The sequence below is a fragment of the Nicotiana tabacum genome, chromosome 8, assembly GCF_000715075.1.
Source record: "Nicotiana tabacum cultivar K326 chromosome 8, ASM71507v2, whole genome shotgun sequence".
NCBI lineage: Eukaryota > Viridiplantae > Streptophyta > Magnoliopsida > Solanales > Solanaceae > Nicotiana > Nicotiana tabacum.
This window is the reverse complement of record NC_134087.1, coordinates 26642756-26656954: the sequence shown is the minus strand read 5'-3', so window position 1 is coordinate 26656954 and position 14199 is coordinate 26642756. Positions and strand designations below refer to the sequence as shown.

At 35.1% G+C, this 14199-nt stretch overlaps 1 protein-coding gene across 1 annotated transcript; it reads right to left on the bottom strand.

Moving 5' to 3' along the window:
- Positions 1–870: 870 nt before the first annotated feature.
- Positions 871–11348, bottom strand: LOC107766744 (uncharacterized). The gene is made up of 19 exons (XM_016585580.2): positions 11153–11348; positions 9985–10811; positions 8987–9187; positions 8273–8356; positions 8099–8158; positions 7920–7964; positions 7065–7264; positions 6467–6964; positions 6179–6275; positions 5887–6081; positions 5717–5806; positions 5449–5511; positions 5279–5353; positions 4431–4481; positions 3198–3275; positions 2826–2960; positions 2165–2272; positions 2003–2068; positions 871–1362 (listed from the first exon to the last, which is right to left on the bottom strand). Exons 2-19 carry the CDS (start codon positions 10342–10344, stop codon positions 1294–1296), a joined length of 2475 nt encoding a protein of 824 aa, XP_016441066.1. The 5' UTR covers positions 10345–10811; positions 11153–11348; the 3' UTR covers positions 871–1293.
- Between the last annotated feature and the right edge of the window lie 2851 nt (positions 11349–14199).

The following is a 14199-nucleotide window of genomic DNA, read 5'->3' as shown; positions in this document are numbered from 1 at the left end:
ATTCCTAATTTTAACACAATTCCTAATTAAATTGTAAAATTAAAATACAACTACACAAATATTAATTAACACTTACAACAATTAACGCACAAATTAAAACCTTAAAATAAAATCACACAATGACAACAAATAGAATAAAACGCATATTTTCGTGATTTTCTTTTTTTTTTAGCGCCAAATGACGGTTTAATTAATTCCTAAATGCATAATTAAATCCTAAATATGCATACAAAATGTATTTTTTTTGTATTTTTCAATTAACTACAACAAGGTAAACATTTACGGACAAAAACACAAATAATTATCCAACAATGCCACGTAAATCCTAAAAATTGTTCACCAAGAGAATTTTGTTTTATTTTTGATTTCTTTTGGAGTAGTTTTCGTGAAGCAAAAATCACGTGCTCACAGTATCTATAGATGGTTAATTACTACTAAAAGATAGTGCTTTATGAAAATTTCTCATTTTTCAATGACTTTGCAAAGACTAACTATTTTTCAATTACCGGTCAGAAAACAGGCTAGTTATGTTTTCATGTCCAATACAATTCAAAAGGCAGTCCGGTGCACTAAGCTCCTGCTATGCACAAGGTCTCGAGAAGGGTCAGACCACAAGGATCTATTGTAGGCAAGATTACCCTACATTTCTGCAAGAGGTTGTTTTCACGGCTCAGAACCCGTTACCATCCTGGTCACATAAACTTTTAAATATTCCTTTTCAACTTAACTTCAAATACTATTTTTTCTTCAAATCTCAACCAAATTATGTCCCAATGCCTACTTGGAAAACATCACAAGTACAGTACAACCGTAATGTGAAGATCAATATGTAAAATAGGAATGCTAATGCAGTAAAGAAGCAGCTCATGTTCAAATGATGACACTAATTACAATCACAGTGTTTCAAGTCATATAAGTTACTAGTCTCAAGATTACACATAAAAATGAACTACCTTTTTTCTAAGCAGATATTTTAAATTACATCAATCCCACAAAAAAAGGTAGGGACGATGATCTTCTAGGCTATTTTTCTCAGTTTTCTGATCATGTTATTGGAAAATCCATTCCATTAGACCACCTATACTTCCAAAATTTGGAGGAAAAAACTGTCATTATTATCATAATCATGCCTAAATAAAGTTTCTCCTTACAGCCTGTGCACAACTCATGCCTTTCTATGCTACAACACCGTTATATCATAACATACACGAAGAAAAGGTTAGTCCGGTTATATGTCATTTTGCTTCTTCTCTGCAATGACAGAAAGTTCAGCACATCTTTTTTGCTAACATCCTACTCGTTCTCGTAGCTTGAAAGACGAGCATCTGACAAAACGGTGAAAAGTTGTGTATCCACAAAAAGCTGCATAACCAAGAAGAGGATGTATCAATGAGATGTTTCTAAGCTTCGAGTATAAGAGGATTACGCAATCATACTACTCTGGGGAAAAAAATTCACGAACAATATCTCAAGGAAAAGGTTCTATGTTAGCACAACAATAAAAGATGACGATAAACTCAACAATCCACTCCATTAAAGGCACGAAGATGGGTACTCTGCTCTCATGCATTTAACGCAACACCATCCTCAAGTAATGAGAAAACGACATGTTAACTGTGAAAACCAAAAGAAAAATACGTGTTCGCACATACGACTCCAATTCGATTGCATCAAATACGGAGGCGTATTATAAGTGTAATAATAGACCATCGAAGAATAAGACATACGACTCCAATTCGATTGCATGTTCAAAATCATTAGTCAGCAGAAAGAGAAAACCAAAGTTCCATTCCAACACCACAGTACAATGTGCTGTGCATCTATTCTGATTGCCAAATTAATGAGGGGGCTCAGCTATTCAGCAGAATATAGCATCCAATACCACTTAACAATACATCAAAGCGCCTTAAAAAGCAGTGATATGTGCTACTGAGCAAGCAACGTGAAACTGAAAAGAGAATTAAATAACTACCACTTACTGATAACAGAGAAATTGATTTACCTTCACAAAAGGTTGATCCCTACCAGGAAAAGAATCAATAAAGCTATCCTTTAGCAGTATCGAGACCTGAAAAATAATAGGAGAAGCTTAATGGACTTAGACTACTAGTTTCCAGATCAACCAACCAAAAGATTGTGGAGTCAATTGGAAACCCGTCATTACCCGGTCACTGTTTGATTGTACGCTAGTTATTGTATGAGACCTCAAATCTGAACAAAGAGACTCTAAATAGCGCCGCATAACAGTCAAGAATTGTGCTGCAGCTTCAGCCTGAAAATTAGTCATAATTTAACATAAAAAAACATAAAAGGAGAAAAGCATGTCATAGGGGAAGAATTAATCAATTCAGAAAATGCAGCTATGACACAAGCACCATTTGTACAATAAGAAAACTAGGCTGTACATAAAACCTTTTTTTACCAAACAATAAAAGTTTTCTTTATGCTGTACATAAAACTTTTTACTTTACCTGATCAAAGAAGAAGGTAAAAATCAGTAGGCTGTACATGGTGAAAGGATTGCTATCGTCATGATATAGAACCAGCAACACCCTAACGTAGTTCAAATAGATAGTTTTCCAAAATCAAAGTTACATGCCCTTTCTTCTTGTCCCCTTTTGAAATTGACTCCACACTTATACTATGTTTTCAAATTCCTCATCCTTGTCCTCATCTTAATTCATACTTAGGCTCATAAAGGTGCAAGAAAAGATGGAAGATAACACTAAATATGAGGCTGGCTGATCAAGCTCCATTTCTTCAAAATAAGAATCCTAATATCAGGCTAAGCACGGCACTAAAATAAGTTGAATAATGACAGATACCTGCACTTCATTGCATCTGTATATAGGGCGCCTTTGAGCAACAGTATCTTCGCGTGACAATCTAGCGTGGATTGGCCGCAATTCTGACAGAAGCTCCTTACGTCGAGGAAGTAGAGGCAAGTAACACGATTTTATCTGCAGGCTCAACATATAAATTAGTAAATAACAAGATGAAAAGTTTGAAAGCTAAGACAACTAATTTCTAGCAATACTAAATGCCATGATATTAGTACCATTACATTATCCAGAAATATTGAGAAGAATTTATATGCTCTAGAAAAGCACAAGCTAAGAAAACTATAAAGCCTCTTGATATGCGACACCAAAACCACTTACTAGATATAATAAATAACTATAACTATAACAACTAACCTGGTCTTTGTTTACATTAACACGGACAAGATTAACACTTTTCATCTTCAAATCAGTTGGTTTGTGCTGCAGGCCAACCTGTCAATCATTAGGAGAATACAATGAGTTCGTGCAGTTTAGCATGCTAAGAGTGTCCCATTGTAGTTTCTGTACATGGTTTTGGGCAATCCTCGTCTAATGGGCTAGCTTTTAGCATTGAGTTAGGCGCAAGGTCAATTTTCTTAGTAATGGGAAAACTATAGTTCTTCAGTAGTGCAACAGTAGTGCAATTGTATCAAGGTTCACTAGTCTTGACGCATTCCATGCATCACCTAAAGTAGACTACATCTTCCATTATCATGCTCATGCATGCTATTAGGGCAATTCTTGAAACTAAAATACAATTTTTCTGTAGCTGCTGAAGTCATTTCTCTTCCGATAAGCGGGGGGAGAGGAGGAAGTGTTCTCAAGAGAACCCTTTTTTTGCACGCTCACCTTGACTATTCCACCGGATAACTGCTACCTCCAACAACACATATACAAGGTAGTTCTGCTTGCCAAGGCTTAGGCAGATGGGAAGATCACTTTGTCTCTGCTAGGATTTGATGGTTTTTAAGGTTTACACTCACTTCATTGACCACTAAGCCAACCCTTGGGTGCTCTCAAGAGAACTTTTATACTATAGCCATTTAAGAGGATAATAATATTGACACGAGAACTTTAGCCCTTTTAGTATTTTATTAAGAGTTAATCTAACATAGTTAATTTTCAATGTTCCCCTCTTCTAGTCTTTCAGTTCTTTCTTCTACAGCCCCTCTTAGGGCAATTCTTAAGAAATAATAGTTCCTAATCCCACTGAAAAGTAATAGAGGGATGCCTAATAAAAGATTTCACATTGTCTTACATGGACAGTAGGCAGGCAACACAGAACTATTCTCAAACCACCCACTTTACCCAACCCAGCTGGAACTGCAATTGGCATCCAGTTCTTTGTGAACGCGCGCATATATGTGAAAGAACATTAATGCAGATGCCAAGACAGATGCTAAAATGAGAAGAGAAAAGAAGGGGGATATTCATCTGACTGCTTCTGGCACTTAATTGACTTGTCTAGTACTATAGAAGGAACAAACTCACCAACCAAACGTATAGCATAAGTTATAGTTAGACAGTCTTAAGATTTCAATAAAACTGTAGCAGAACTTCTCCAAGGTAGAAGGATGAGACAGAAAAAGGAAAACAAAAGAAACTCACAATGAAAGGTACAGGAGCATCAAGGAAATCGAGCATCTTCCCAGGCAAAATCTGAATTAAGAAACAAAGTCAATTGATGATTGCTACAACACACATATTGCTGCATAATTAAGTTCTCGTGTAATTCAGTACCGCCGAACCATGAAACAGCATTGCAAATTTCAAGAATTAAACCTAGTTTCAATTTGACACACCCTTTTTTCTCTGTAAACCCTATCAGCGTTTCTAGACCAAAATAATTCAGATTCAAACCTAAATTTTTTATGTCATTTTCAGGTTCTTCTCCTAAACCTTGAATTCGTAACTTAATTCCACTTCAGGTAATGCCAAGAAAAATTCAAACTGAAGTACTATGAGGATGAATTCCTATCATTATATTGCAGGGTTTACTACCAGTTCGTGAATGATTATCTTAACAGTTCACAAGTAGGATTCCTCAAAATTGAGTGCTACCTCTTTAAAAGGTAGTCTATCAAAATTCACATTTCAGATCCTAAAGTTTGGATTTCCATGCACAACTACTTGATTCATTTATATTTGGTAGGATCTCATAATAAGAAATGCAACTCATAGTCTTGTCAACGAGTGCCGACAGATTATACATTTACTATTCAAGAGTTTATTCAACTAGAAACCCCATAGCGAAGAAAAACAATTAGTTGTGAACAAGCAACACTCCTGTACAGAATGAAAATTACATAAAAAATATAGGTACTCATTCAAACACCCATTAACACGTCGAACATCCAAAATAAGATACAATAATGGTACAGTACAGTAAATATCCTCAAAGATTACAGACACAAAATTATGAGGCTTAGAAGTAATAGCTATGTTACAGAACGTACAGGTAAGAATAAACTCTGCCATTGAAATGGACGAATAATGGGGATCAGAGATAGCACCACAGCAGATAGAACACCCTGTACTTGTTGCAAAATAAGAAAATGAATAAACTCTTTATGAAACTCAAGAAATACCAAAAGCATATGAATTCCAAGACTAAAAAACAAATTACCAAATTGGGGCACACAATAACCACTTGTTTTTCAAGAAGCACTCCAGTGACTAAGGCCAATATCTGAAAGAGCATTCCTTGTCAAACTGAATAATGAATGCCATCTAAAGCTCATAGTCATATGCAGTGAATTTACGAAGTGCAGACACTTGTTAAAATTTGGGAATAGGTAAGCTAAGTGGCTAACAGAGACTGACGCAGTCCGGGTTTCAGAACAGTGGTCAGTAGAAACAAAATCAGACGAGTTAAGGACTACTCAAAATCTTACCGTCTCAATTGAAAGTGCACGACAGATTGTTGCAGTTGTCCATATAGATAGTCCAACAGCTTCCTCAGCAGCGGCTAAATGGAAATTTACCTAAGAAAATAATAACTGTCATCAATAAGAAAGAGAAAAAAAATTTCAATCCCAATGACGCGAATTAGAAATGATCTAACCTTTGCAACTTCATCTGCATCCTTCATGCTTGTACCCAGATGTTTCTCACTAATTCCAAGTTCAGAAACTGAAATTCTCTCGTATTCAATAGCCTGTAGATGTTCGAGTGGCTGAAAAACGATCTTACTTCCTCGTGGTGGAAGGGGCAAGGAATGATAACTACAAACTATTTGCAGCAAATCATTCTTATTCTCCTACACGAGCATAACAAAGTGATTAGAGGAGGTGTGAACTCATAGGTGAATCAAACACTAACATGAATTTCTGTGGGTGGAAAAGAAAACTACAGACTCTAGCCCACTCCATTATCATCTCACACCCAGCATCCTTGTCGTTGCTGAAAAATAAGTCATCGTCTTCGTCCTCGGATGCCATACTTCTTGCTGAACTGCCAAAAGAAAACAACTTATTGACTAATTTATATTTAATGTGAGGAAATAATGTTTATGGTTCACATATGCTGGATAAAAGACAAGATGAAAACAAGAAGAATAACAGTACTCCATTCAACAAGAAAGGTATAAAGAATAAAAGATCTGACGCGATTAAGGCAAGACAAGAAAGTTAAAAGTTGACCACCTAAATAAGGATTCAAAGCTTCCAAGACGCTCCAAAGAATGGACCTTTGAGCAGACAAAAGGCCCGCTCTCAGGGGTTCGGTAATTGTCTTGAATTCCAAAAACCCTTTCAGCACTATCGGATCGATTTTCTGAGGCCTCGGATACACAATCATCAAAATAATGGATGTTCCTTCCCCCATCCTTACCGAATCCTCTTGCTTGACTATGATCTGATGCCTCACTGGCGGTGATACTTACAGGTGAAGAAACTTCCCACTTTGATGATGACGAGGGAACCTCATCGTCCGAGATTATCCCAGCAGCAGCAGCAGTAAGAGCAATTGCACAGTCAACTGGTATTGCAGAAGCTGTCCAATCTGCTTCATCATCCCTGTAAGGGGAATCAACGTTTGCATTTGATGCGTCATTCATTTTCGATGCAGAGGGGATAAAATCAGTGAGATTTATTTCACTAACAAAATGTGTTATCCTATTCAGACGCTCTTGTGCAATTACACTGCATTAAAGTAAATATAATATAGTCAATGGTATAGAATAAACAAAATATACAAATTTATTCATACCAGTAGACAGCTGATGAGAAATTCAGCGCAAACCTGTTCAACATCTCGTAGTGTAATTCAAATAAAGGAACTCTTGTTAAAAGACAATAACAGCGGGGTGCGGAAACCAAAAACTGACTGCGACCAACTGCTGATTGGGAAAGAGGTGATGAAGGAACATAGATAGCAGGTGGTTTCTGAACAATTTCTGGTACATGTAAACATACACCATAAAGGGTAGCATTGTCTGCCACCTGATGCAAAGCACATATTGTAACTTCAGCATTTTACACAAATTAATATGAACACAATGAAAAGAAGAAAAGGTAAAAATCCAAAGCTAACATATAACACCACTTACAGCAAATAGAAAAAGTCATCCACAAGAAAACTCCAAAACAAGAAAAAAAAATGAGCAAGAAAATATCAACAGTGGAGGAAACCAGGTCGACGTCCTTCGCTTAGAGTAGTCGACAGTGGCTAGTAAGTTAATTACTCCTAGTAATATTTGTGCATAGCCTAAGACTCCTATAGAAGGAGCACCTTGTACATTGTTTAACATCAACTCAAGACAAATTTTCTCCTCTTCTCTTTTCATTGAATACTCTTGACTTCTTCAGGATTCATCAAAAAATAGAAGCTTTTAATTTAAAACAGAGTAAGTTTGCACCATCAGTTCCACAATGATCTAAGGGAAAAGTAGAAAAGCACAGAAGAAAATAAATGTTAAGTACTCAGTAAAGACTGAATCAAAAGTATAGAATTGTCACTTGGAAAGAAAACTGAAGAATTAATGTATCAACTTATAAAGCACCGAAGAAAGCAATACCAAAGTTCATGTCAATTAATCAACTAAGCATCAATCCCAAATCAAAAGTCAAGAATTCAGAGAAATTTCCTTGGGCTTACCTTAAGGGAAAATATGAACGACAAGTCATCTCTGCCTAAGTGCTCCTGAAGATAAAGGAAAAGTTACGCTAATTTCTATAAGAAGAGAATTGTTTGCTTTGCTGCATAATAAAATAATATGATGCAAATGAGCATCAAGATTTCAAGCAGAATCGAAAAATAAATCTATTTTACTTTACCTGCCCATAGACCAGCTCATTTAGTTCACTAAATGATGGTGTCCTTTCCATTACATGTGCCTGGATTACAAAGTAAACACATGAATGTATGGGATAATTTTGAGAAGTAGAATGCCTTGAGTTATACGCTGATGATGAAAACACAATTAAAGTATTAGACCAGCAAAACTACACCTTAACACCTCCAGGAAAGCAGAATGCTGCCAAATCCTTCATGCGCATAGCTAACTTCTTTCCAGGAGGATACTTAAAGAGTACCTGCGAGAGAGGGGAAAGAAAAAGGAAGATAGTGTCAAGGAAAGAAAATATATCATACAATGTCATTGAGATATACGTCAATTATTGATGCCCAAATGGATATTTACATACGTACCCACAGCGACAATGTATGACCAATCAAATATTTGATGAAATAAAAACTGGAATATTATAACTGGAAATATTTGAGGATCCGAATCCGAGCTTCAATATAATATTTGAAGAAATAAAAAAAATATAATAGGAATATTAATGCTCAAGCCCGTGAACAAAATACCAACTTATAGGATCATAAAATATGAATTGAAACTCCTAACTAGAAGAAAGGGATCAAGAAGTCTACACATTTCTGCTTGGTAACAACCTGAAATCATATCTAAATTAGACTTGTGACGCAGAACAGGTTTGACCGTGTTTTGGGAAAAGAAAAAGCATCTATTCAATTTTTTTCTCTATGACTAACACACCTAAGGGCTGTACTAATTTGTTAGTCATAGTGAATTAATTTGAGATGTGAAACAAAGTTGGCTTTCAATAATTTTATTATTTATGAGAAAGTTACCTCTTTTCAGAATAAGCAGAATTTGACTTGTAAACCATAAATATGCAGATTTATGCAAGTAAACAAACCTGAGGTTCTAGGGATGGAACTGAAGGACCACAATTTGAAAGCATTCTGAAATCCACCATGTCAGATGTTTCTAACTGTACTTCCCATTTTTTTCTCCTGGCAAATGCATCCTCAACATCCTCAAGATTAGCATCAGGATGAAGACCAACGATAACAAAGTGCTCAAAAAGCGTGTCGGGCTCCTTATATTTCTTATAATCCTGCGCAGATTTTTCGTTTGTTTGCATCAAACATGATTCCCCAACTTAATGAGCAATCTAATGTGTAAGAGCTGAAGGCTAGTTTTCAAGCCAAAACAGTTGGGTAGAATTACTGAATCAGAAAAACCCATATATATTTACTATTACTACCTCCCTAGAAAGGTCCATAAGTGATATGTGCAAAGTATATAAGCTTGTCATCGATACTTCATCCTTGTGCATCAAAATGGTGATGTTCAAGCCAACTTGCCCGCCTCGACTATTTTATCGGGAACCTGCATCTTCTGACCAGTACTGCTACCGGGTAACTCTGCGTACCAAAGCTTAGGCAATTGGTAAGAGACCACCTACCTATTTGCTCGACTATCACTTGAATTCTTATTGATGCTTTCCTATCACAAAATACTCCCGTATAATCTTCCATTACAACCATCTTATTTTGCATCGGCATTATCATACAATTCTACTAAAACATTTATTTTTTAGGCATCGAAATCACATCTAATCTCATTTCTACTTCATTCTAATTATAGTGGCTTAACTTGAAGTGTGTATTTTCAGTCTTACTTCTTGTATCCTAATACCCTTACTCGATAAATTGATACTCCATATTAAAAAGGAACCACGGAGCAAAGAAAGGAACATAGAATTGTCTATTCTATGTCAAAATTCAACACATTATTCTCCATGTTGCCTCGAAAAGGTTGTTCAATGAAAAAGCAACTTAAATTTCTAGTTAAAAAACAGTCATAAACTGAATTACAAGCAATTTGGATCCGAATAAGAAAGCAGCATACCGAGGTTTTCGAGTGAAGCTGATACCACTGTCGCTTTTGATTAGCCAAAACCTCAGGATTAAACGGTAAGAACGAGCAGTCTTCTTGTGAAGTAGTACCCCAATTACGCAAAGCCCTTTGCATTTGAGACTTCCATTTTGTAAAATTACTGCTTCCACTTCTATGAATAGAAGAAGTCACTATCTCACTACGACTTCTTCTATGTCCAACAACCCCAGTATTTGGTGAAAATCTCGAACTACTACTTGAGTAAACGTTTTGTAGCGCCTCACCAGCAACTCTTACTGCTTCCTCGGATATTTGCTGTAATACCCTGTAGGGTGATGATGGCAATTCTTCTTGCCCATTGCCTTCTTTCATATTAATTCCTTTATTATAACAACTCTACAATAAGCAAACAACAATTGTGTCTCAGTCCCAAACAAGTTGGAGTCCGCTATATGAATCCTCGCTGTCCAAGAGTCTCCATTTAAGCATTTTTCCCAAACAATTCCAAGAATCAATTTATACACTTCTTCTGTCACATTATTTGATTGATAGTTTCAATACATTCATAAGAATTACAGCCAAACTGAACTAACCCATCAAATATTGTTCCTCAATTTGAAGAGAAATCGAATCTTTGTTCACTGAACATTACCAATAATAACCTTTCTCATCAAACCATTCCAGTTTCAATGCAGACTTGAAATTTACAGCCAAATTAAACGTGACCCGCCAAGAATCTTTACCCAATTTGAAGAAAGTTTGAATCTTTATTCACTGAACGTTACCAAAATAAGACCAAAAGGCTAATTCTTGGAACCTTAAGCAAAATGCGAAGTACCCTGTGATTGAGAACAAAGGGGGAATAAGGAGAAAAAAGTCAGAATCACATATATACGTAAATTAAACTCCAATTATTGTATTAAAAAAATGTCTCAAAAACTATAGCCACTCAATCGAATAGGAAATCTGAGGAACACCCAAATTAGATACAATGTGGGAAAACACAGAAAAAGCAACCAAGTACAAAAAAAAACATATAAGAGAAATGAGAGTTACGTCTAAAATTGCTGAATCATAATAATAAATAGAGTGAATTAGTGCAAGAATCTTGGATTCTGGAAAACATGTCGGGGCAGAAAAAAAGCAAAAAAGAAGAAGAAAGATGTGATGTTTTTTTTACCTAGAACAAGAAATGTGATCGTGGTTGGTTTTTTAGCACTCGTACGATGTGGTTTTTTTTAAGGCAAGAGGTTATCGGTGTCGTAATTTGGTTGGGGGGGGGGGGGGGGGTTGTTGGCGGAGGAGAGAGCGAGGAAGAGGAGAAAGTTGCCGAGAATAACGGTGGGGGAGCATGCAGAATGAGCATTGTTTTTCATAGGATCATATCACCGTTATTATTTCATGCTAATGAAGAGGAAAGTCTTCTGCCTATTCTTGACCACAAATTTTTACCATGGTAAATTCTTGTGAGTAAAAAACTCATTTAACCAAAGTTTGTCGTTTTCAATGAGAATACAAACAATTTTAATCTTTTTATGTTTATCAAAATTGAATAAATATTAATCTCTTTTACACATGAAAGTAGTTGTTTATCGCACTCGTTTGGCCATAGAATTTGGGAGTTTCTTTTCAAATATTTGTTTGTTTATAAATTTTAACATTTTTGGTAGATTTTGAAAATAAAATGTTCAAATCCGTAAAAGCAGCTTTAGAGTAGTTTTTGAAGATTTTTACTCACAAAATTTCAAATACTTTTCGAATAAAATGCATGTCTAAACACAATTTCAACTTTCAGAAAATATTTTTCATCTCATCTTCAAAAATTTATTTTTCAAGTTTCAACCAAAGTTATGTCTAAACGGTAGCTTCATTGAATGGCTCGTAAGGAGCATGTGAGCTGGGGCACTCGTAGTATAAGAGTATTAGGTTCACATGTACCTAAAAGTTTTGATGCGAAGCTTAAAGTTTGTACAAAAATTTACTGAAACTATAATAAATAGTATTATATATAAACTCATAATTTCAAAAATATAATAGGTTCAAATCTAAAAATCTTAAATATTAAATTATAGAGTTTAAATTCTAGATCCGTCTTTATACGTGAGCCATTTAAAAGGAAGAGACCATTAGAACACTTACTTTCAATTCATTCCCCAAACATAAAAACAACCTTTCATAATTCCGTCGCAAAATAAAAGAGAATTAAAAAAGGACTTTACATCTTTTCCCTTTTTCGAAGTAAAAGAGTTACACCATTTACCTAGTGATATTTCCACTTCTATGAAAAATGAAACTTTGTATTATCACAAAAATGACTTTAATTTACATGTACCCTACTTACGTCTGATGTATATTAAAAAAAACTCACTATGTCAGTAATCTAATGAGATTTTTAAACAACTTATTGAATTTGGACCGTGAGCAATATAACTTTTCAGTAGAAATGACACTAGATAACCACTCTAAAGGGCTGCTATTTAGAAATTAATTATTGCATCAAGAATTTAATTTTTCAGTTTAATTTTTTTGGGACAAAAGTATCTTGAATTGCCATGAAGTTAAAGATGTTTAGTTTAAAATTTGAGGACAAAATAAGTAGTGGCTAATTTTTAAATAATATCCCCGAAAACAACTGTCTGTGCACTTACCCCAACTTTTCAGTAAAAATTGCATGAGGCGCCCTATTTGGTTGCCCCCATTTAATCTATACCTATTTTTTTAAAAAAATTTAACTTGTATCCACTTTTTAAATAACTTGGTCCCCTTTCTCCTCCTTCCTTTCCTTTTCTTCTTCTTATTCTTCTTCTTTTTAAATTCCGTTCCCATTTCCCACTCCGAAGGATTATCCTTCAAATTTCTTCAGTTTTTTCAAGATTTTGACTTTTCTTCTACCGATAACAATACCATTATTAATGCAGTGTAACAGTTTGGCAGCTTTATATCGACGAAAGTGTTGGGTACTTCTAGCTCTATTTCTACTGTGTCTAATCCTGATGAGCAAGTGCAAGCAAATATATATCTGTAATTTAATATTATAAGGAAACAATAAAATAGTTAATACAACATTTTGATCTGCCTTGAGAGGAACATGGTTGTTGCAGAAACTTACAAATCCCTAAATACGGGTGCAAGTAGATAAATAATTAATTTTTCACATTCTTGATTTTGTCTCCACACTGCATTATCATTACAAAAAAAAATTTGTCAGTTACAAAAATAAAAATTTCAGCTCTAGAGCTGAAGTTTGCCAGTTACAAACAAAAACTTCAGCTCTTCGCCAGTTACAAAATAAAAACTTCAGCTCTAGAGCTGAACTTCAGGCCCGGCTACTAGAATGAAGTTTTGCGTGATTGCTTTTGCTACTTCAGCCCCGTATGCTGAAATTATGTGAAAAAGCGGGTACTCTTGCAATTTTTTAATTTTTTTTGCAAAGCGGGTACAAATTAAAACGTAACACAAAAAATAGGTATAAATACAAATGCCCCAACTTTTCATCACACCATCTCAAGTCGGTCCAAACTAATTGTTTAAGAGAGACTCAATTTCTCAAAACAAGCATTAATAGGAAGTACTTAGTGTAGTATTCCAAAAATGGCACAAAAACAAGTCCTTTGTTATAAAATAAAAATTGTAAAGTAAAGATAAGTATAGAGAGAAACTGATATATTATTCGAATTCAAACTGATGTACATAATGAACTGAAATCTCCTCTATTTATAGAAGAAAGGAAGTTGCTGTGTAAGCTGCTATGTAAGTTGCTATTATACCAGATATGGATAATCTTCTACTGAGAGTAATGTTTATCCATAATGGAGTACTGAAAGGATAAGCTCATTGTACCAGGTATAAATAATCTTCTACTGGGGGTAATGTTTATCCATAACGAAGTACTGAAAAGATAAACTCATTATACCGGGTATGGATAATCTTCTACCGGGGGTAATATTTATCCATAACCGAGTATCGAAAGGATAAGCTTATTATACCCGATATAGATAATCTTCTACCGGGGATAATGTTTATCTATAACCGGGTACTGAAGTGATAAGCTTCTTCAGGAGGCTTATTTCAAATAGAGTACTAAATAGATAAACATATTTACGGCGGACTCTCATATGGATAAGCTTCTTCAGGAAGCTTATTTACAACGGAGTACTAAATGAACATCCATAATATAATATATTCATAACACTCCCCCTTGGATGTTCATTCAAAGATAATGTGCCT

Coding starts and splice junctions, on each gene's coding strand:
- LOC107766744 (XM_016585580.2), bottom strand. CDS start 10,344: ATGAAAGAAGGCAATGGGCAAGAAGAATTGCCATCATCACCCTACAGG. Junction 2,961..3,197: donor TTAATGTAAACAAAGACCAG/GTTAGTTGTTAT, acceptor TTGAGCCTGCAG/ATAAAATCGTGTTACTTGCC. Junction 1,363..2,002: donor GGGATCAACCTTTTGTGAAG/GTAAATCAATTT, acceptor TTGGTTATGCAG/CTTTTTGTGGATACACAACT.